Source organism: Pristis pectinata, chromosome 10, assembly GCF_009764475.1.
Source record: "Pristis pectinata isolate sPriPec2 chromosome 10, sPriPec2.1.pri, whole genome shotgun sequence".
Lineage (NCBI taxonomy): Eukaryota > Metazoa > Chordata > Chondrichthyes > Rhinopristiformes > Pristidae > Pristis > Pristis pectinata.
Window position 1 is genome coordinate 94,387,645 of NC_067414.1, and position 22,197 is coordinate 94,409,841.

Below are 22,197 nucleotides of genomic sequence, written 5' to 3' on the forward strand. Positions count from 1 at the left end.
TGAGAGTAATATTTCTACATTCATAACCCGAAACTAGGTGGAATTGTGAATTGTGAGGAGGATGCAAATAGTCGACAAATACATGACATGGAAAGATGTGAAGTTATCCACTTGGGTAAGAAAAAGAGAATATTATTTAAATAGTGATATTGGGAAACATTGATGTACAGAAGGACTTGGGTCTCCTTGATTGGTGTGAAAGCAAATGTGTAAGTACAGCAAGCAGTTAAGAAAGCAAATGGATCTTGTGGCCTTCACTACAAGAAGTTTTGAGTACAAGGATATCTTACCAAAATTAGACAGGGCTTTGGTGAGCTCACACTAGAGTTTTTGTGTCTGGTTTTAGTCCTCATACCTAAGAGGATATACTTGTCACAAAGGGAATGCAACAAAGGTTCATCAGACTGATTCCTGGGAAGGCAGGAATGTCAGATGAGCCGAGATTGGGTTGAGTAGCGTTTGACAGAATTCTGAAAGGAGTTGACAAGCTGGGTTCAGGGAGAATGTTTCCCCCGGCTAGGGAAGTGAGGGAGGAGGTGGTAGATGGTCTGGAATGAGGGGTTACAGTCTCAGGATACAGGAGATGAGAAATGTCCACACTCAATGGGTGGTGAACCTCTGGAATTCTCTTCCACAAAGGGCTGTGGAGGCTAAGTCACATAAGGTAGTAGTTAAGAAGAAGATAGCTTTCTCTACATAAAAAGGCATCAATGGGTATGGGGAGCGAGTTACTGAGAGAAGATGGGTGACGACTGTATAGAATGGAGTCAGCTCGAGGGGCTGAATGGCCCGCTCCTGTTCCTACTTCTCTTTGTTTCTATGGCTACTGGCAGCAATAATCCACCTCTGTAAAAAGTCAGGGGTAGGTACTTCGTCAGAATCCTTCCATCTATCCATCCATTCCAAATTATGATATGAATTTTAAGCACTTTACTGCAGAATTGGAGAAACTATAAATTTTCACGTTATTTGTTGGGGACGTGCCAACAGACAATGCAGACGTGTATTACAGCTTCTCTAAGATGCTGTTTCCAGTCCCTTGTATGTAATATTGGAATCAAATCTCATGCCGATGAAACTCACCCCAATGGGGATATGGGCTGCTATACAACAGGCCTCATCAAACCTAGGACACTGGGATCTGGAATCCGACGGGCAAGGCTGCGAGGACCTATCGGATAAAAATAACTTGCGAATGTGCAGCAGGTTGTGACTTCAATGGCCCTCCAAACTAAAGTACGTGCTGAGGGTCACGTAACTAGGCAATAACAAAATAAAAGAGGACAAGAGAGCGCACGTACACCTGCTTTGTTTTGAAGTAAAAAAAAACAACTTTTGGAAGCACTTTAGACTTAAATACCCATTATCTTGAAAACTGGCAGACAATATTGTTTGCCCAACATTGTTTGCCCATGTAACTATAGCCACAGGTTTTCAGGCCTACACCAATCGTCTTCTTGAGACAGTTATGAATGAGGCGAGTCCTATTCCAAAAGAAGAGAAACAGGAAATTACCTTCTGTACTGCTGGTCTGCACAGCACAGTTTTCTGAACTGTACATTGTGTTCCACAAGTCTTTATTTATCACCACATCAAGTTGGAGCAAAGCCCTTTGTTTGCTCATTTGGGCTGGGAAAGTGCTCAATATGCCAGCAACGTGCCTGCCCGAGTGATGCCACACTTCGTTCACAGCATGACCCTGACGTGACATGGTGGCGTTAACAGTTAACTTCTCACTGCACCATGGTCATCGAGCCATACAACAACAGAGATAGGCTCTTCAGTCCAACTTGCCCGTGCCAACCAAGACGACCATCTACGCTAATCCATTTTCCTGCATTTGACCCATATCCCTCCAACCCTTTCCTATCCACGTACCGTCCAAATGTCTTCTAAACGTTGTAATTGTACCCGCCTCTACCACCTCCTCTGGCAGCTCGTTCCATATACCCACCATCCTCTGTGTGAAATACCTGCCCCTCAGCTCTCCTTCAAAGCTTTCCCCTCTCACTGTAAACCTACATCTCTAGTTTTCGACTCCTCTACCCTGGGAAAAAGACTGACTATCGCTATGCCCCTCACTGTTTTATAAACTTATACAAGGTCACCCAACAACCTCTGCACTTCAGTGAGAACAATCCCAGCTGGTCCAATCTCTCCTTAGGACATGTTCGGCACAGCTTTGTGGGCCGAAGGGCCTGAATTGTACTGTAGGTTTTCTATGTTTCTAACTAAAGCCCTCCATTCTAGGCAACATTCTGGTGAATCTCTTCTACACCCTTTCTTGCACTACAACATCCTTGCTATAGTGTGATGACCAGAACTGCACACAATTCTCCTAATGAGGTGTAACCAGTGTTTTGTGAAGTTGCAACATAACATCCCAACTTTTATATTCTGCGCCTGACCTATGAACCAAGCATGCCATACGCCTTCTTCACCACCCTATCCACCTGTGTTGCCACTTTCAGGGATCTGTGGACTTGAACCCCAAGGTCCCTCCGTTCTCAACATTCCTTCATGCCCAACCATCACCTCGCACTTGTCAGGGCTAAATTCCACCTGCCAACGTACTGCCCAACTTTCCACTGGATCTATATCCTGCTGTGGCCTTAAACAACCTTCCTCACTGTCCACACCACCAACTTTCATGTCACCCACAAACTTGATTCATATCTCCTACACCTACCAAAAGATTTTTCAGTTTTATATCTCATAGAAGGTGCAGCTATATCATGCATTAAAGCTGAGTAGACAAAGGCTGTTCGAGTGTATCCAAAAGGAGGCAGAGAAACCATGGCAAACCTCAGAGTGCAGCAGTCTCAGAGTGTGGGCTCTGGTGAGCGAGGGTAAATGTATATTATTTCATTAAGTTAATGGTCAGATAATAACATTTCCAGTTCAGTCCTGGTATTTAGCTGAAGCATTCAGTGTCAGGTGAGGAATTAAACAACGTTCCGTGAGTGGGGCCCCACACCTCCACCCCTCACACACTTTCTTTGCAATTATAATTGAAACCTTTCCAGTTGAGGTGAATAATTTCGGCTGTTTAGACTGCAACGGTTTGAGTGTATGAAAAGCAAGGCAGAGAAGCCGCAGCATGGTTTTTCACAGTGGATCACGTAGTGCATCAGTCTCAGAGTGTGGGCTTTGATGAGTGAGTGAGGGGACTTCAATGAGGAGGGTATGCGGGTGCTTCTCAACACTGGCCTTTGATTGGACAGTGTGACTTTGGTGCCAGTCAAACAGGTGGTTGGTGAGTATTTTCACTTTTTTTAAAAAATGGTTCAAATGAAGTGTGGAAACAGAGATTGGATTCCATTTTAAGGGCCCCATTCTAAATTAACAGTATAGAAGGCGAGCTTAGTCCTGTGGATTGTATGGCTTGCAGCATGTGGAAATTCTGAGATGCTCTTTGCAGTCTGGATGACTACATCTGTGGGAGGTGCCTCCAGTTGGGCCAACTTGAGTGCCAGGTTTCAGAGTCTGAAAGCATTATGCCCTATCCACGATGCTGTAAGTTACGTGGATATCACCTTTTTTTAGAGGTGGTCACCCCACTGCTTAAGAGAAGGAATGAGTGGCCACAGGGCAGAGGAAGGAAGGCAGGCAAGTAGTCAGGGAAACCTCAGAGTGCATCTAGCTCCAAAACCCTTTTTCTGTGTTAGAAGATCATTGGTGGGGGCAGGGGAGGGGGTGTAAAATGCATCTCTGAAGAATCTAGTCAGAGCCAAGATCAAGGTACAGGGGTGTCTCAGCTGAACAAGGGGAGAGAAGCACAAGTCCAAGGGCAATAAAGGTAGGAGCCATTAGGGACATAAACAGGCACTTCTGTCGCTGTAGACATGAATCCAAGATGGCGAGATGTCTTGGTGCCAGGGCCAAGGTGTCACCGAACAGTTCTAAAGGGGGAAGGTAAACAGCCAGAAGTAGTGGTCCATATTGGTCCCACAAGGGTCAGTGCTGGGACTCTTACTCTTTGTGAAATACATTGATGATTTACATATGAATGGAGGAGGCATGATTAGTAAACCTGCCGATAACATGAAAATTGGTGGCATGGTGGATAATAAGGAGGAGTGTCTTAGGCTACAAGATGATACTGATCAGTCAGTAAACTGGGCAGAGCAATCCTTTAATCTAGGGTTTGGATGTTCCCCTAATGTCTAAGGCTAGAACTAAATGCTATATTTAAGGCATGCGTGACCACAGCTTTAGTATATGTCTCAGACTTGCATTCCATTGATTTGTTGATGGCAACTTTGCAATGGCTCGATTTGTGTCATCATTTAGTCTACTTCTCTGCCAACCACTCCCTGAACCAGTAAAGCACCATATTTTTATTGTCTGCTTTATTTGCCTATTTCCAAATCCCTTTCTGTAATTCATCAAACTTTATTGCATTCTTTCCCCAGACTGGTAAAGATGAATAGATTCTTGATCTTCTTCCAAGTTTCAGTTAGAAACTTCATTAGGAATACACGAGTATGAGTAGGCCATTCAGCCCCTTCAGGCAGTTCCACCATCCCACATCACTGAATCACACCTCCTTCAAAGATCTCCTAGCCAACATTTCTCCCTCAACTAAGGCCTACAAAAAAATCATAATGGCTCTTTAACCCAAACCCCTGCAACTGAGGTAGGCATCTTTGACATGGAACATCATTGAAGGATTTGTAGAACTCCAGATGCATTACTTCATTGGGTCTTGAACACCTTACAAAAACATGCAAGAGACTTGCTATGCTGCTGCAAATGACTCATCTGATTCATCAAAATCTTTCCACCATCTACAGGGTACAAATCAGGAGTGCGATGGAATACTCTGTTAGCCTGGATAAGTGCAGCTTCAACAATATTCAGAAACCCGACACTATCTCGCTTGATTGGTAGCCCATCCACCATCCTAAACATCCATTCCTTCCACCATTGGCACACAATGGCTATAGTTGGAAGCCAAATACAATGCACTGCAGTAAGTCACAGAGTCGCACAGCACAGAAGCAGGCCCTTCGGCCCACCAGGTCCATGCAGACCATCAAGTACCTATCCATACTAATCCCATTTACCAGCATTTGGCTGATTGCCTTCTATGGCTTTCGATTCAAGTGCTCATCTGGACAGTTCTTAGATGTCAGTGACAGTACATGGCTCCACTAACCCTTCAAACTGTGCATTCACACAGTACATGGCTCCACTAACCCTTCAAACTGTGCATTCCAGATTCCAACCACCTTCTGGTTGTAAAGTATTCCTCCTCAGGTCCCTGCTAAACATCTTACCCCCTACCCTATGCCCTTTAGCTTTAGATATCTCTGCCATGGGAAAAGGTTTCCTATCATTCACCCTATTTATTACCTTGTGATTTTACACTTTCACCCCGGCTGCTCCAACATGACCTCCTAAACCAATGAACTACATCACCAAGAAGGACACGGACATCTAGTGCATGGGAACACCAACACTGGCAAGCTTTCTCTCCCACCCCCCCACCCCCCCACGTCAAGCACCATCCTTCACTTGTAAATGCATCAATTTTCCATCATTGTGTTTGGGTCTAAACCCCAGAACTCCCAATCTTACCAACAATGGGAGCACCTTCATCGGAAGGACTGCCACAATTCAAGGAGTCATCCCACTATCACCCTTCCCAAAGGTAATTAGGGATAAGCAATAAATTATGGCTTTGCTGGCAATGCCCAAATCCTCAAAAAATTATTTAAAACTGTTCAGAGGAATCACTTTCAATAAGTTGGTCAAGAGCTTTGTTAAATGGGATTTGTCCATTTCAAATCTGTGTTTGCCACAAGACACTTGCTTATTTTCATACAGGTAATCCTCAAGTTCATTCCTACTGATACTCATCAAATATTAAAATGATCCAGATCTTTGTTTTTTGGTCTTGTATTCCTATTCCAGTTCTATTGAAAGGTTATTGACCTGAAATACTAGTTGTTTCTTTTGCTGCCAGACCTGCTGAGTAGATTCAGCATTTTCTGCTTTATTCATGCTGTTGTCTTCATGGAAGTATCTATATCAGCCTATCCCCAAGTGCAGTAAGTTGGCAGAATTCATAACTTGGACACAATGGCTTGGACAGGTATGTTACTTAGTTTCACTCAATTGAAGATATTTGATTATTAATGCATTTCGAAAATCCAAGCAAATAGGGAAGGTTTGGAGGGATACGGGCCAAACGCAGGCAAACGGGTCTAGCTCAGGTAGTCAACTTGGTTGGCCTGGACGAGTTGGGCCAAAGGGCCAGGTTTTGCGCTGTATAACTCTATGACTCTAAATACGTTTGGCACAATGGAGTAGCTAGCTGAGCTACTGCCTCACAGTTCCACCAACCTGGGTTCAATCCCGATGCTGGATATCATCTGTGTGGAGCTTGCACGTTCTCGCTGTGATCCTGTGGGTTTCTTCCCACGTTCATAGGTTAATTGGCCACAGTAAAATTCCTGTGGTGTGTAGGTGAGTGGTAAAATCTGGGAAGTAGATAGGAGTGTAGTGAGAATAAAATGGGCTGACTGTAAATGGGTGCTTGATAGTCAGTGCAGACTCAGTGAGCCAAGAAGCCGGTTTCCATGCTGTACGGATGTGACTCTATATTTATTTTAGTTAGCAAATCCCAATGGCAGGTGACACCGCAAACTGCTTCCCGACTGAATACATCAGGAATTTTCAGCAAGCAAACCTTTATCCTTAAATGATCTTTTTCTTTTTGACATTAATCCATGTAGATTCCCACAAGTGTGTTGGAGACTGGCACAAAAATAGAAACTCTGTAGATGGTCTCAAGTGATATTTTTACAAAATTCACTGAATGCATTTCTCCACAAATGCAGACAGCACGACTGACCACCATAAGGCAAACTTGTGTACCTGGTTTTATCTTAATGTCAACTTTCCCCATACTGACATGTCCTTGTGTTAAACAATGCCTCTATATAGTCACTATTGACTATGAGCATGGATGTCTAGTTTTCAACTGAGCCAGTCCATAGTTAAATTTGAAGACATCTCTGCCAGTCAGAGCCCACCAGTGTACATGTTGCAATATCTAATTCTGTAGTATGGTCAAGCACCAACATTGGTAGGGTAGGCAGCACTCCAGAAGAAATTGGCTCCTGGTTATTTTTTTTTAAATCCATGTTATTGCTTCTCCCTTCTTGCAAAATTAGTGGCAACATACAGCTTTTTCACACCCAGGACTGACTGGCAAGCAAGTCAGGTCCTGAGTTGAAGTACATGCCAGGAGTTTGGACCAGATGAGGTTCCAATATCCACTCCCTCTCTACTGGGAAGAGCCCATATTGGGGCTAAGCCCAGGCCAGTGTACAACTGCTGACTGATTAACACCATGTTATTTTCACGTCCCTTGAACCATCCCTCTTCTAGAACAGTATGCATCGTATGACAGAACAGATATTTGTTAGTGCGATGCACCTTCAATCTGCTTACGCACTTTCTTGGAGGGAGAAAAAAATAAAATCAACACCATTGATGATTAGCCTGAGAGGCAAGCTAAACGTGCATCACCACAACTGGAAAATAATGCACAAGCTGTGGTGAGGTGTGCAGGAGGTGGATTAACTAAAAAGCAGCAATCCACAAGGTAGAATGGGCAATATTAAGAGAAGTTACAGAGTGAGCAGAGGCCACAAGGGAAAGTCAACATAGCTGCTAACAAAATTACAAAGGACAACTCAACATCCAATTCAAGCATTAACATCGAAAGAGAGGATTTACCAGATCGGTGAGCCATCTTCACACAGATCTCGATCTTTTTATGCTCTTCGAAGCAGAGTCCCGTGATTCGGCGAGGTAACATCCCTCCATCTGATCGTATGAACTGACTGAGCAGCAGCACATCCTAGTCAGAATCAACAAGGGAAATCAGCTGACTGCAAACCGGATGTAACAAAAGGAAGTTGCATAACATAGGGATCAAAGCGAACAGGTCTATCTGTTCCGCGGTTCAATTAGATTATAGCTCATCTACATCTTAAACGGCATTGTTACATTTATACTTAATACTATGTGCCTTAAAATCTATACATTTCAATCGAGACCATTTTCATTAAATGTGTAACAGCTATTTGGAGAAAAGATTTCTTCTACAGGATATGAATAAGTGTTTCCTGACATAGTCTTGGAATTTTAAGATTGTTCTGGTGGCAGGGGACACAATGCAGGAAACACTACGGAAGACTTGGAAGTATATATTGAATTATTTGCTACCATAAAATAAGGATAGAATTTCCACATAATGTAAACAGACTGTCGTATCCACAAGTACATGATTTGATGAAGACAGTATATCCTATTATCAAAGGGCCTGTGAAACTATCATTCCTCTCTCCTACATCCGATGCTCAAGAGAAATATGCAGCTTTACTCACTGATCACTGTGTGCAGCCAAGTGCTGGAAGGAGTCAGGCACTGCTTCCTTTTCATGGTTGCTTGTGAAACCCTTTCCCCCACCATCTCACCCAACAACCCTGCAGCCTCAACTTGCTGAAACCTGAAGAGTTGGAAGTGGATTTACATTTGTCTCACCCGACATCCCTCAACATTTGTGCTGCGACATACAATACCACCTTATTGAATAAAACTTTTAAGAAATTACCACTCTGGGGATAACTTTGAATTAAAACTTCTTTGCAAAGCCCTTACAAATTCTTTAAGCAACTTGCCTGGAAATGCTTACTAATATTTTGGCACATGGATGCAAACAAATTATTTCCTTTCATAAACTATCTTCCTGTGGATGAAACACAGATGATCCAGTGTCTGTATCACTGAGTTAATCCTCAGTGGAGACAAACTCAGGATTACCCTTTGTCTTTCCAGCTTGGCCTTTTAATTAACTGTAGCTCCTTTCGACTGACAGCCTGCCATCCTCCTTTCAGTGACTGGATAGTTAAATCCAACAAATCTTGAGTAACTTTGAATTACAGAATGGAGCAGCATGGGGGGATCGAAATCATTCAGTCTCTTGTGCTCTTGCTGGCTCTTTGAGAAAGGTGCCTCGTTCATCTCCTCACTTTACCACAGTCATGGAGTCGTACGGCACAGAAACAAGCCCTTCGGCCCACCGTGCCCACACTGACCACTGCACCCATCCATACTAATCCTATTTCCGCACATTAAGTCCATAGTCTTCCACACCTCAGCAATTCAAGTGCTTGTCTAGACGGTCTACCCTTCAAATGTCTAAAACCTTCCAAAATATTTGCAAAGAAAAATATTCTTTGTAACTCTTCTGATTCTTTTGTCTTTCATTAAATTTGTGTCCTCTGGTTACTCCATCAATCCCCTTGCTCATTTTGAACACAACTATTAAATCTCCCCTTAACCTTCACTGCTCCAAGGATAAAGGTTTCCATCTCTCCTGATGGATTCAGCTTCCCTGCTATTATTTGTTCAGAGAAAATTGGATTTCTTTTTTCATAGATTTGATTAAAAGATAAACTCACTACTCTTTTCATGTCAGAAGAACACAAGAAAATGTCACCATGGGATCTTTATCATCCACCTTTAGCATGAGATGGATGGCTGCCCACACTAAGTACTCAATAGTAAGCATACAACTTCAAGCTGCAGCTTGGTGCATCAGCAGAGAGGGTCAAATTCCTTCTAGCTGAGTGGCGTGAATAATTGAGCCAGGGATCACAACTTAAACAGTAGAACCAGTAAACCAGACATCAGCTAGAATAGTAAGGGAAAGAATTAGCCACATTTCCCAAATAAGAGGAGAGACTAAGGAAGCTAGGGCTTTACTCTTTGGAGAGGAGGATGATGAGAGGAGACATGATAGAGGTGTACAAAATATTAAGAGGAATAGATAGAGTGGACACTTTCCCAGGGCACCAATGCTTAATACAAGAGGACATGGCTTTAAAGTAATGGGTGGGAAGTTCAAGGGAGATATCAGAGGAAGATTTTTTACCCAGAGAGTGGTTGGGGCATGGAATGCGCTGCCTGGGGAGATGGTGGAGGCAGGTACGTTGGTCAAATTCAAGAGATTACTAGATAGGCATATGGAGGAATTTAAAATAGAGGGATATGTGGGAGGAAGGGGTTGGATAGTCTTAGGCGAGGTTTAAAGGTCAGCACAACATTGTGGGTCAAAGGGCCTGTATTACGCTGTACTGTTCTATGTAAGATCACCCCAATGCATAGTTCCACTGAAATATCAGATAAAGGTGAGAAAAACAGCCAACCTACACTCACTCTTCAGCTCACATTCCGGGTATGGTCTCTTAGACCAGGCACTTCAGGGCAATATCAGCTCAATATGAGCCAATATTTTGGTTAAGTTGAGGAAGAGCCACTTCTGTTTGTTGTCTAAGAGTAACGCTAATTTGAACATAGGAACATCAGGATTAAGGCAACTGGCTCTTCAAGCCAATCCACCAGTTATCAACGCCATGGCTGACCTTCAATCTCAGTGCCATTTTCCAGCTCTATCCCATTAATGTCCCAATCTCTGTTCGGCGTGGACATGGTGAGCCAAGGGTCCCTTTTCTGGAGCAAAAAATAAACTGCTGGAAAAACTTGGTGGTACAAACAGCATCTGTGGAGGCAAAGGCATGATTGATGTTTTGGGTCAAGACCCTGCATCAGGATGGTATTGTATCTCTGCTGTACAAGCACCAAGCGCACACACCCGTCCAGGACAAAGAATTCCAAAGGTTCACCACTCTGCGGGTGAAGAAGTTAGTCCTCATCCCAGCCCTAATTCTCAAACTGTGTCTCCTGGTCCTATACTCCTCCGGCAGTGCAAACATCCTCCCTGCATCTAGTTTATCAAGCCTTGGACGAAATTTGTAAGTTTCTACAAGATCTCTCGTTTTTCTGAGAATACAGTCCCATTCTACTCAATCTTCCCACGTGAAACCTTTCATCTCTGGAACCAATCTAGTGAATCTTTGCTGCACACCCTCTAAGGGCAAGTACTTTCTTAAGTAAGGAAACCAAAACTGTATACACTTCCCCAGGTTCAGTCTCGCCAAGATTTTATGCAATTGCAATAAGCCTTTTTCCACCTGCATTCAAATCTTTTCATAATAAAGGCTAATATGCCATTTGCACCTGCATGTTGGCCTTCAGTGACTGGTGTACAAGCACATACTTAGCTCTGATATTATTGTGTCACCTTTTCCTGGACTTCACCATCAGAGGAAATGGTTCCTCTCGGTCATCTCCTTTAATCATCTTAAATGCTTCAATTAGATCACCTTTTATCATGAAGGAATTAGACTGAAGAGTGCAAACATAGGGCTTTGGTCTCAGGTATCTGTAAAATCAAGAGTCTAACTTGCCTATTGGAACCAGTTGGCCAAAGTCATTGTGGGAGAGCAGTACTTGACTGGTGTGGTCAACAGTATCCAATCTCTCAACATTTAACAAATACTCTGCTCTGTTGTTGAAATAATTATTTGCCAAATGAGCTAATTTTTCAATAACTAAACTGTGTGGCTATCTGGCAGTGGTTATCAAGACTTCTGCCCAGTGAATTGAGGTTGTCCACTCATATAATCATTCTCCTCCCCTGCCTCGCAAACACCACTCCCCGCGCTACATTTCTCAAAACTATTTGCTTTCTTTAAGTATTCTTGTCAAGCCTTTCTTTATTCCAAAGTTCTCCATTCACAGTAACCGACCACAGCTGCCTTTAGCTCAGTGACTGAGCAATTGCATTAACTCTTTATGGTAAATTCCTCATATTCTGTGCTGTATCCACACACTTCCCTCTGTAAGCACACTGAAATAGCTTGGCCATTCTTTTTTCATTTAATTAAAAATCTTAGGGCTCAGCCAGCAAAATACTAACTTAATTTAAAAGTCAAGGGAAGTCCAACACCCAATATTTGTGCAAGGAATTGTTCACTGCAGTGAAGCATATTTACTTTGCATTCAGCACTGCCACATTCTTGAGCGTCTGCCAACCTTGGCTGAACGAGATTTCTAAAGACTCAAAAATTCTGGAATTTGAAGTAAATATTGATCATCTAGTTAAGCCCTTCTTGAAGTGAAATGATAGCTGAGAGGTGAAGGGGGAAGTCTGTAGTGTGCTAATAAGCCAGTAATTAACTTACTTGGTGCTCTTATCCTGGGGCTTCAACTAGATCCTGTTTCAGGACCACACCAGTCAAGCAATTGCTCTCACAATGACTTTGGCCAACCGGTTCCAATAGGCAAGTTAGATTCTTGATTTTACAGATACCTGAGACCAAAGCCCCATGTTTGCACTCTTCAGTCTAATTCCTTCACGATAAAAGGTGATCTAATTGAAGCATTTAAGAAGATTAAAGGAGATGACACGGAGGAACCATTTCCTCTGATGGTGAAGTCCAGAAAAAGGTGGCACAATAATATTAGAGCTAAGTGGTTCAGGGGCAATACAATTATTTACAAAACTGGCTTTGATCAATTAGCTGATATTAACTGATGGTTAGGCAGGGCAGGTTAAAGGTTACAAAACCAAGCTTGGTAGAGTTACAGAGCAGCAATGATTTAAATGAACAGCATATTCACCTTGAGTGGGTGAATGGCTTAATCCTGTCTTTATGCTGTCTTCTCCTGACGCCAGGATCAGATTTATGATACTGTGGGGATAACTATGTTTAATTTGCTTCTGCTGTCGAGAACAGCCAACTGGAAGGAGTCAGGCATTCCCTGATTGACTGCACTCATGAAAGGGTAAGACCCCATTCAGTAGATTAACAGGCTCTGCTGTCAGCCTCTGGGATTTGAGTTCCAAATCATCCTAGTCATACGGGTCGAAAGCTTTTGGTCGACAGCATAGATTCAAAGTGAATGGAGTTAGCAGGTTCAGTTCAGTTAATCAGAACTTGAATAGAAGAGGCGAATTGGATAGAAGAGGCGAATTGGCAAGTATCAATATGTGTGAAAGAATGCCAAAATATTTTCAAGTACTTCAAATATAGAATTACTTTTGTCTTGTTTCATCAACAAATAATCTTATCACAAGATATTCTGCTTAGTCTTAAAGTCCTGATACGAGTTAAAATTCCTCCCAATTTGGCCACTTAAGAGTTCTTCCGTCATTACAAGGACAGATTGGGCATAGCAGCTGCAGTGTCCACAGTCTTTACCTCAGCATTCTTCACCATGTCACCAAAGTTCCCACACTACTTAAAACCACTGAACAATACAGAGGGACATCACTCGCCCAGTGTCCTTCTCCTTGGTTCTAATATACAAACAAACTGGTCTCCTCTGCTCTCTGACTGATCTGTAACAGAGACACAATGAGGACAATCTACTACCCTTCTGGAATTGTGACACCATGATACTCATGGCTGTGTTAGTAACATTCTCACCAGAGTCAGAAGGTTGTGGGTTCAAGGAACAAAAGCACAAAATCCAGGTTGTGCATCAAGACATGCCACGTTCTGGATGAGGCAAGGCTGCACCCAGATCTGTTCTTTTAGGCATAAAAGAACCATTACTATTATTACTCAGCGGAGAAGTTATGCTGGTGTCTTGGTCAATGCTTAACTTAATACAGTTAAGTTGTTTGGAGGAATTACAGGCTGTGCACAGAGTGCCATTCGTGGGAGCTTGGTACGAGCAAATTAAATATATTTCTCGTATGACCTAACAATTGCACTTCGAAAATACTTCATTTCTTGGATACTGTTTTGAAGGATTTGAGGTCGTGAAAGACATGCACATTTTTATGAGTAACTTCTAGTCCAGATGAAGGTTCTCGACCCGAAACATTGACTGTCCATTTCCCTCCACAGATGCTGCCTGACCTGCTGAGTTCCTTTTGTGTTGCTCCAGATTCCAGCACCTGCAATCTCCTATGTCTCTATGAGTAACTACTAACTTGTTTTAATAATAAATCCCCATTTTAGGGACATTATCTTGGTAAATCCATGGGCTGAAATGTTGCAACTACCAAATTAAACATGCTTCTTTTGATGAGGCCTGTCCCAAGTACCAAGTGTCTTGCTTGCACTGAGCTTGCAATAGTCATCATCAAAGAGAGTGATCACATCTCAAAGATGTTTGTGGGCAACACCACAAAGGTTATTTATACATTCACAGGTTGTGGGCATCATTCACTTTTTAAAAATTTCAAAATAAACTTTGTTCATCATAAAAAAAACTATACACTACAATAAAACAGTGCAAATCTTTACATTCGTGTACTGATCAATAATTAGTGTTACCTTTTTATATATAAAAAACAGCACCGATGCCACACCGTGTGGCTCCCTGGGGTGCTACCTCAATCCCATATTTACAATATTTAAGCGGCTTCCTCGCCTGACCCTGCCCCTCCCACTCCAGTGGCAGAAGAACCTTAAACTGTAGTCCTTCCCCACCGAGCCCTTGCGTTGGCTGCACCCAGCTTCAGTGCGTCCCTCAGCACGTACTCCTACAGCCTGGAATGTACCAGTCGGCAGCATTCCCCTAAGGACATCTCGCAGTGCTGGGAGACCAACAAGTTTTGGGCAGACCAAAGGGTGTCTTTCACCGAGTTGATGACCTTCCAGCAGCAGTTGACGTCCGTCTCTGTGTGTGTCCCCGGAAACAGCCCATAGATCAGATAATCCTCTGTTACACAGCTGCTGGGGATAAAACGTGACAAGGACCCTTGCATCTTTCGCCACACCCTCCGCGCAAACCTACAACCCACAAGGAGATGGGCGCAACGCAGTCCTCCCGGGGGCAGCGCGCACTGAGACTGCTAGGCCAGTTTACTGCCCTTCCTTCATTGACCATAAACCGAGAGATTTGCAAAATTATTTCAGAGGGCCACTAAGACTCGAGCACATTACAGTGGATATGGAATCACAACTGGCAAGAACAAATTTCCTTCCCTAAAGGATATCGGGGACTAGATGGATTTTAATGACAACATATCAATTTTGTGGTCACTGTTAAAAATGTTAGCTCTTTATTCTAAATTATTGAGTGAATTTAAATTCTTCAGACACCATGGTGGTATTTCAACTCACGTCTCCATATCATAGTTCAGGCCTTTTGATTGCTCGTACAGTAATTTAACTACTGTACTTCCATACTATAACCAGGACATCCTTGTATTACAAAAATCATTGGACTTTAAAATGTAATTCACTCTGTGAAGTACTTTCAGTGAGACACTAACTAGGACATGGCAAAAGCATGGACGTCAATTCTGATGGGCTGAGGTAGGGTGAAAGTGAAAGTGTGTGCACGCGTGCATGTGTGTTTATGTACGTATGTGCGTCTGTCTATAGAGTGGGGTTGCATGCATGCTTTGGAGTTGAGGAGGAGGGAGAATTTTAGGCAGACATTAACGATTTATAGGATATGGATCGGGAAAACACACTCAGTGTAACTGGAATTATAGTGACCTCAGAATGCCACAAACTGTTCTGCAGCCAACAAAGTCCTCCAGAAGTATAGTCTGTCGTAATAAAGAAAATGCTGTGTCGGTTTGCGCAGTGTCAGGTTGACTGAATAATCTGCTTTACATTTCAATGAGGGATAAAAATTTGGCCACGCTGCTGGAAAAAAATCCTCCACTCTCCTTCAAATAACACCTTCAGATCTTTTATACCCACCTAAGGAGACACTGGTTTAGCATCTCAGCCCAAAGAGGGCAGAACAGGAAATTCAGTTCAGATTACATGCTAGCATCACAGAAGAACATACGAAATTAGGACCAGAGGTGCATCAAATAGCCCCTCAACTTCACCCCACCCCTCCACTCTGTAGGTGATCTGACCTTCCTACCCACTCCCTGTAACGCTTGATTGCCCCTGTAATCCAAAGGTCTATCTCAGCCTTGATTATACTTAATGAGTCATCATCTCCTGCTCCGTGGGGTAGAGAATGCCAAAATTTACAATACTCTCAGAGAAGAAATGCCTTCATCTTTGAATGGAGACCTAATGCAGCAAGAAAACAGTGAAGTGCAGAACCACTGAAGGGGAAAATTTAGCTGGTTTGGAGTTGAGAAACAAAACCTATTCTGCTTCAGAAGTACTCAATGTACCTTAACAACATAGCCAGGTGCCTAATAAATGGAATGCACAGAAAAAAAACTCCCTATTTTATGACAGCACAGTGCAGGATAGCACGTATCTGAGCTGGAACACAATCACCACATCCAGTCACATTTCCACTCCTCAATCATCCATCACCAAACTATACAAGGCTCGCTTTGGGTCGGCAGTTGCAGGGGGCAGGGGTGGGGGAAACAATATTGTTTCTATTCTGCCAGTGGATGCAATGACAGAAGGAATGTAAGATACAAACCAGGAGAGTTTAGCCAATGACTGGAGATATAGATACTTAGTTTAGATGCCATACAATAGAACACAATTAAACAATGTTCTTTCAACCCAATTCCTCCCCCACATCTTTTATGTGGTTTTCTGTGTTTTCATGGGATATTAAACTTGTGCCTTTAATGTATAAACTATTTAAAGCAAAGTTTGCCACTGAATCACATCCAATTAAAACTGCATCCATGTAGAGAATCACAATGTCAAAATGTGATTGTAAAGCCATGATTATTAGGTAGTCAAATGCTACAGCAAAAATCCGTCAACTGACATTAGTTGAAAGAGCATCGAAGATGACACTAGATATCTCCCTGATTTTCTCGCCACAGCAAAGCCTCAATTTGAGGTAGAATGAAGGTGTCCACATTGATTCAGCTAACTGTACCCCCAGGATTGTGTGACTGCTAATTTCTCAGCTTGCATCACATAAGAACGCGAAAAGGAACAGGAGAAGATCATACAATTGTGAAGACCCATTTCATAGCTGATGGTCAGCAGAAGCTCTGTCTAGTCTGTCCAGTGAATGCTTTAGAAGCTGTTAGAGCACTTTGCCCTGTTTCAAATTGGTGTAACCAGTTTTCTACCTGGAAATTGTCCCAGGCAGAGAAGCGATAAGCAACCACTAAGCTTCTATCCCGCTGTTAGAAGACGATTGAACGGTCCCCTAGTACGATAAGATGGACTCTTGACCTCACATTCTACCTTGCTATGGCCTTGCACCTTATTGTCTGCCTGCACTGCACTTTCTCTGTAGCTGTTACATTTTATTCTGCATTCTGTTACTGTTTTCCCTTGTACTACCTCAATGCACCGTGGTAATGAAATGATCTTATGGATGGCATGCAAAACAAAGTTTTTCACTGTACTTCAGTACATGTGACAATAATAAACCAATTTACCAAGTTGAAGGCTATTCATTTAACTCACTTACATCTGAAACTCTACATCTGTTCAAGCCATAGAATTACGGGTGACGGCACAAGTGGCACAGCGGGTAGAGCTGCTGCCTCACAGCTCCAGCGACCCGGGTTCCATCCTGACCTCCAGTGCTGTCTGTGTGGAGTTTACACGTTCTCCCTGTGACCACATGGGTTTCCTCTGGGTGCTCCAGTTTCCTCCCATGTTCCAAAGGTGTGCAGGTTGATAGGTTAATTGGCCGCTGTAAATTGCCTGTAATATTCGATGGGAACTGATGGGAACGTGGGGAGAACACAAGAGGGGGTTAATTGGTGTAGATGTGTGCTTAATGGTCGGTGTGGGCTCGGTGGGCAGAACTTTGAATTAGTTTGGCCAAGGTCAGAGAAATTGCTGGTGAAAATATATGGGGCACAGCATATACAAGCAGGCACAGTAGAAGGAAGACGTTTAGTCAACTCCTGCCACATTCTTACGATTCAAGACAATATCAGTCCAGTGCTCAAGTAATAGACTGGCAGTTGAGTAGGCTAGCTCTGACCAAGGGAGACAAGATGAAAATAAACTGTTGTCAGAAAGAAAGACTTGCGTTTCTACAGAAGCTTTCATTATGTCCCACAGTACTTTTCTGAAACATGAACACAAAAGGAAACACAACAGCTGAATTGTGCACTGTAATTTCCCACTCACAGCAACATGACATTGATAAGGTAATCTTATCAATGCCAATTGACGAATCAATATTGGTCAAAACATAGGGAAGGGAACACTTTCTATTGCGGGCACCAACATCAGTACCAAGCACAACCAATATGCTAGTGTAAGCTGTAGAATATTTCTTTTTCATAACTTAACCCAACAGTGTTTCTCAGCCCAATCTCTGAAGAGCCTAAAACTAAGGAGATTCTTCAATTGTCACTTATTTACTTGTAGGCCTGGAAAATTACAAGGAAAATGTGTTCATGTTCAGTAGACTATCTAAATGCATTTCATATGGGATTCTTCCTATTGTAATTCACACAGCATTAAATAGAATTCATAGTAGAAAAACAGAACATGCTGGCGTTTATGTGCCAAACAATTTTCCCCTCGCCCCTACTTCATTTAACCATCAGCATATCTGTTCTCCTTGACTTACATAATTAGCATTCCCTTAAAGATAGCTAAAACCATTTGCCTCAAACAATCTGGATTTTCACCTTTCATCCACCATCTTTGTGGCTGCATTACTGAAAATCACTGATTAAAAATCCCTACTACACAAATTGACAATATACAGAAATATAACTTAGGTAACATACTTACTGTATAGTTATATTTATGTTTCAGATTCCACCTGCAGATTGGACACTGTCCCGAAGGATTTGGAGGTTCAGAAGCTACTGCCAAGTCTTTAACTATCTTCCCTTCAATCTGAAAGCAGAATGGATGAGTGTGGCCATTGTAGAAGGTGATTACGATGCATTTATTGGTCAGGAACAATCCTGAGTTCTTAGGGATAATTCAACAAAAGTGGAATTCACCCAAATGCAAAGGTGAAGACGGACTCTCGCTGTTATGGGCCAAGGATAAATTGCTACAACAATCAAAGCTCTCAACATAACTTCGGAATACATTTTCTGCCTTAGAATCTTGAGAACCACTGTCAATGTCCCTGACTTACACTGTCTGAACAAATGCTCCAAATCTAGAAGATTAGTGGCAATGTCATCACTACAGAGATATTATTGCAATATAAACTACTGGAGGAATTGGAGGGGGAGGTGAAGACATAGAAACCCATACACTGATGATTAGTACAGGATCTGCCTAGTCAGATCAATAAAAAGTGAATAGTTCACTTTTTTGGAAATGAAGAGTACAACGTATGAAGAAGAAACTCAGTATGATTTCAGGATGGGTAACATGCATAAGGAAACCACTGATTGCTAACTACAATCCTCCCTCGGCTGGCAAATATATGCTCCTCCATATTAGCTAACACTTGGAAGAAAACTGACGGTAGCACTTTTGAGAGGGGTAGTTCAATGTCCATCATCAAGAGTGACACGGCAGTACGACCACAGACCAAACTAGGTAAGTACTCAAGGACAAATCTGCTCAGTTGGGTCAGCGGATGATGGTCAGTGAACCAGCACAGGGAATACACTTACCTATCCCCATTCTCATCAATTTACCTACTGCAGACACATCCGTCCTTATCACTGACTGGAATGACCAGTGCACAGCCCTTCCAGAGACAAAGCCACTTCTTTGCCCTGAGGACAGGGCACACTCCATCAGGACAGCAACTCCAAGCCAGGCGTTCACAAGAACTGTGAGCTTAAGAAATGCATTCCACAACAAAATGTAATCTGCCATACGCCTTGCTCCACTGTTGCAATCAACTCAGGGGATCATTCTCTGTTTGATAATGACTGTAAAGGTCATGACAGAAGAAACACCAAGTGTACATAAAAGCAAGGTGCCAGTCTGGTGAATCTACAACAGGTATCGAGGGGGGAAAAATTTAAGACATTTTGATAGGCGCTAGTGCGAGGTGTTGCATTTTGGGAAGTCAAATCCAGGTTGGACTTTCACAGTGAACAGCAGGGCCCTGGGGAGTGTCGTCGAACTGAGGGACCTTGGAGTACAAGTACATGGTTCACTGAAAATGGAGTCACAGGTAGACAGGGTGGTGAAGAAGGCTACCAGCACGCTGGCCTTCATAAGTCAGGGCACTGAGTACAAAAGTTGGGAGGCCATGGTGCAATTGGAGAGGACGGTAGTGAGGCCTCACTTGGAGTACTGTGTTCAGTTTTGGTCGCCCTGTTATAGGACAGATATTATTAAACTGGAAAGAGTGCAGAGGAGATTTACAAGGATGTTGCCAGGACTTGAGGGACTGAGTTATAAGGAGAAGTTGGACAGGCCAGGACTTTATTTGTTAGAGCATAGGAGACTGAGAGGTGATCTTATAGAGGTGTATAATATCATAAGGAGCATAGTTGGGGTGAATGCACGCAGTCTTTTTCCCAGGGTTGGGGAATCAAGAACTAGAGGGCATAGGCTTAAGGTGAGAGTGGAAAGATTTAATAGGAATTTGAGGGGCAACTTTTTTTTAAAAACACTGTGTAGTATCTATGTGGAATGAGCTGCCAGAGGAAGTGGTTGAGGCAGGTACAATAACAACTTTTAAAAGACAGTTGGACAGGTACATGGATCGGAAAGGTTTAGAAGATTATGGGCCAAACAAATGGGATTAGCTTGGATGGGGCATCTTGGTAGGCACGGACAGTTGAGCCGAAGGGCCTGTTTTCGTGCTGTATGACTCTATGACAGTGAGTTACAGATTATGGGTAGATGCATCAAAGGAAGATGGTGATGTCTGGAAACACATTCCATTACAATGCCCTTACAGTCATTTTTATCTTGTTTTAAAAGGCATCATGGAAGCGATGTGTACAGCTTATAAACCTCTTCTTCTGACTCTTAGCTGGAATGCAAGAAATAATCCTGATGAAGAGTGTCGACCCGAAATGTCGACTGTCCACTTCCCTCCATAGATGCTACCTGACCTGCTGAGTTCCTCCAACTCCTTTCTGCATTGCTCCAGATTTCCAGCATCTCCTGTTTCGCCAAGGCCAAGGAACAAATCCTTCATCAGGCAAAACTCATTGTTAAATTTTGTGACCCTTTTTTCACCCTTCCTTTCCACTTTCTCTTGATTTTGGCTGGGTGCACTAATGTTGATTACCACTTCCCTATCATTCCTCTAAAAAACTCACACCCACAATTCTGACTTGCTTTTTCCCTTTGGAGCATTGTTGGTGTCAAAATCTGTTCATGTCAATTTTATCCAGGTCAGGAGGACAACTCTTGAACCTTCACTTAATTGTTCCTCCAGATCATTTCAATCTGTTTTATAAAATGACATTTCACCTGGTTTCTCAAAGATAAAAAGAGCAACACCATGCTAACACAATCCCTAGAAGGCATAGTGTCTAGACAGCCATGCTCGTTTAAAATCACAGAAACTTACAGCATTTAAGGTGGCCATTCAGGCTGTCATGTCCACTTTGGGCACGAATGAGCTCTTCAGGCTAACCTTAATTCCTAGATTTGGTCCAAAGATTTGTAGGTTTTTGACATATCAAGTACATATCCAGGTACTTCTTAACCACCTCCACATTTCTGTCTCCACCATCCATTCAGGCACAAATTCCAGGTCTCCACAATCCTCTGGGTGCAAATAATTTGTTGACAACTCTCCAATAAACTTTCTACTAATTAATTTAAATCTATGAAGCGGAAGTGTTGGAAATACCTAGCAGTTCAGACAGCATATCTTTACCTCATGTCCTACCTCAACGTGGCCTTACACCTTATTGTCTGCCTGCACTGCACCTTCTCTGTAGCTGTAACACTTTATTCTGCATTCTGCTGTTGCTTTTCCCTTGTACTACCCTGATGTACTGATGTTTTGAAATGATCTGTATGGATGGCATACAAAACAAAGTTTTTCCACTGTTCCTTGCTACATGTGACAATAATAAACCAATTACCAGAGCTGGGCCGAAGGGCCTGTTTTGTGCTGTATGGTTCTATGGAAACAGTTAACATTTCAGATCAGAATGGGAAAACCACTGCAATCACTGCCAAAGAAAGCTGTCCACTCACTCTAAGCCCCCCCCCCCTTAATTTTATGCAGCTGAATTAAATTTCTCCTCGGTCTCATCTATTCGAAAACCAAACAATTAAAGTCCATCTAATCATTCCCAGCAATAGCTTTGTGACCTTTGTCAGTATCCTTTATATCCTTTCCAAAATAATCCTGGCTGAAATGTGGTGACCCCAATTGCACACAGTAGAGTTATAGAATCATAGTACTCTAGCTGTGGTCTCATGCTTTATATAGTTGTAGGATAACTCCCTGTACTTGTATGCTTCAGCTAATAAAGGGAAGGGAAATTTTCTCTGG

The 22,197-nt window shown here is 42.7% G+C and overlaps 1 protein-coding gene across 3 annotated transcripts in view; it reads right to left on the reverse strand.

Annotated features, from left to right (window-relative positions):
* Positions 1–22,197, reverse strand: part of mrps18a (mitochondrial ribosomal protein S18A) — an 88,546-nt gene that overhangs the window by 60,926 nt on the left and 5,423 nt on the right. For 2 of the 3 annotated variants that reach the window (XM_052024745.1, XM_052024747.1), the window contains exons 3-4: positions 18,543–18,650; positions 7,753–7,876 (exon numbers count right to left, since the gene is read on the reverse strand). In XM_052024745.1, the coding sequence (XP_051880705.1) occupies positions 7,753–7,876; positions 18,543–18,650 (232 nt within the window). The remainder of the gene's footprint in view (positions 1–7,752; positions 7,877–18,542; positions 18,651–22,197) is intronic. The other variant, XM_052024746.1, reaches the window with a different exon arrangement.